Source organism: Priapulus caudatus, unplaced genomic scaffold (genome assembly GCF_000485595.1).
Source record: "Priapulus caudatus unplaced genomic scaffold, Priapulus_caudatus-5.0.1 Scaffold58, whole genome shotgun sequence".
In the NCBI taxonomy this organism is placed as follows: Eukaryota; Metazoa; Priapulida; class Priapulimorpha; order Priapulimorphida; family Priapulidae; genus Priapulus; species Priapulus caudatus.
Genome location: NW_014577119.1, coordinates 104,326 through 106,129, shown reverse-complemented (window position 1 = coordinate 106,129; position 1,804 = coordinate 104,326). Strand labels below are relative to the sequence as shown.

The 1,804-nt window shown below is 39.5% G+C and overlaps 1 protein-coding gene across 5 annotated transcripts in view; it reads left to right on the top strand.

Annotated features, from left to right (window-relative positions):
- Nucleotides 1–1,363, top strand: part of LOC106821111 (speckle targeted PIP5K1A-regulated poly(A) polymerase-like) — an 11,231-nt gene extending 9,868 nt beyond the window's left edge. For 3 of the 5 annotated variants that reach the window (XM_014825783.1, XM_014825782.1, XM_014825787.1), the window contains 2 exons: nt 1–527; nt 690–1,363. In XM_014825783.1, coding sequence (XP_014681269.1) covers nt 1–527; nt 690–923 — 761 coding nt within the window. In that variant the 3' untranslated portion in view covers nt 924–1,363. The remainder of the gene's footprint in view (nt 528–689) is intronic. The other 2 variants (XM_014825784.1, XM_014825786.1) reach the window with 2 other exon arrangements.
- The last annotated feature ends 441 nt before the right edge of the window (nt 1,364–1,804 follow it).

Sequence of the window (1,804 nt, the reverse complement as noted above, 5' to 3'; positions counted from 1 at the left end):
CAACACAGACTAACACTGAAGTGTTGGAGCCCATGGTAAGACAGACCAGCAGTGAAGTGTTAGAGCCCACGGCAAGACAGACCAGCAGTGAAGTGTTAGAGCCCATGGCAAGACAGACCAGCAGTGAAGTGTCAGAGCCCACGGCAAGACAGACCAGCAGTGAAGTGTTGGAGCCCATGGTAAGACAGACCAGCGGAGCAGTGTCACCAACCCTGCAGACTGTGCAGAGTTCGTCTGGTAATCAGACAAGTAGTGCACTTGATCAGGTCTGTGAGGGTGCGACTAGTGAAGGTTGCATAGGGGAGGACAGGGAGTACACAGAGCAGAACAAGGACGAGCGTGACAGCATACAGGATAAGATTAACACTGACAACGGAGCGATTAAGGATAATCGTGGCGCAGGACAGGACAATCGCGGGCGTGGAGACGATAAAGAAGATTTAGGAGTCTTCATATTCGAGGCAACACATCATACCTGGCACCAGAGGAAGAAGACGAAGCAAAAAGTGCTCTGGGATTTCCAAGATGTAAGATTTTTAATTTTATACGTGCTTACTTATCTTATACTTACTTACTTTACTTATCTCATTTTAGGAGGAATTGACTGATTGAAAATTTAATTAAACAACAATTTCATTTTCTATTATAAACCCAATCAAATGTTTACTGACTGTTTTCTTTAATTGCAGCCATACGGACAGGAGAAAGAGGTTTCTCGGCTGATCATTGCCATGGATTCTGTTCCTGTCAGCAAGCGCCCCCTGGTGCGGTTTTCTGTTAAATTTGTTAAGAGTTTGGAGGTTAATTCTCCAAGTGCCATGTTACAGTTCCAGCCACTCTGCAATGAGAAGGAGTTTGGATTAGTGTTCTCTTTCTTGAAGTCATACGTGTGTAAACTCATCAGCAAACATGATTTTGTATAGCAGCCAGTGGCGAGACTGCATGTTGAATATGATTTGTAAAGAAATGGAAGTGCTGACATTTAATAGCCCTTCAGTAACTGAGAAAACGTATATACATTATGTCTATAAAAAATTGCGTTTTAGAAATTAGCAACGCTAATATCCTGAGGATCAATATAGCCTTAGCAGTCCTGGGAAGGGGTTTCAATTTCGTGACAAAGTTTGTAATGATAAAGGAGCATGTTTCAATAATTATTGCAAGAATTAATCCACATTTAGTGGATAAAACATAATGTGCATATTGTTTGTTGCATTTCTAAGGTTGTTTTTTCTTTATTTACCTTGATTGAACTTGTTCTTTTATTTTGTCCTTTATCTCTAATGGCAGGTGCCCCATGCTGTCAGAAGGTTATGGCCTTGATTAGGTAATAAAATAAAATGGGCATTTTTCTTATATTTTATTTATAATGTTTATGATGATACTATATCACTCGGTCAGCTATAGTTATGAATAGATATGATGAAAGCTGTACAGTTAGAAATAGGAGTGATACTCCTGTAAAAATGATATACATGTATTCATGTAAAGTAATAATTAAAAATGTTATTGAAAATTTATAGCATTTGACATTCTGGCAAAGTGATATTTGTAAGCACAGAGTATCAAGTGTAAATATGAGACAGAAGCGTATTCACCATTTCTGGTAAACGAAATACTTTGCCCTTTTTTGGAGCTATATACGTCTACCGTAATAACTGTATACGATACCTTACTTGCAATCATAATGATTATGACAATACTCTGCTACCCCCTCTGGCACTCACTTCCTCTCTCTCTCTCTCTCTCTCTCTCTCTCTCTCTCTCTCTCTCTCTCTCTCTCTCTCTCTAGCTTTCTCGCTCT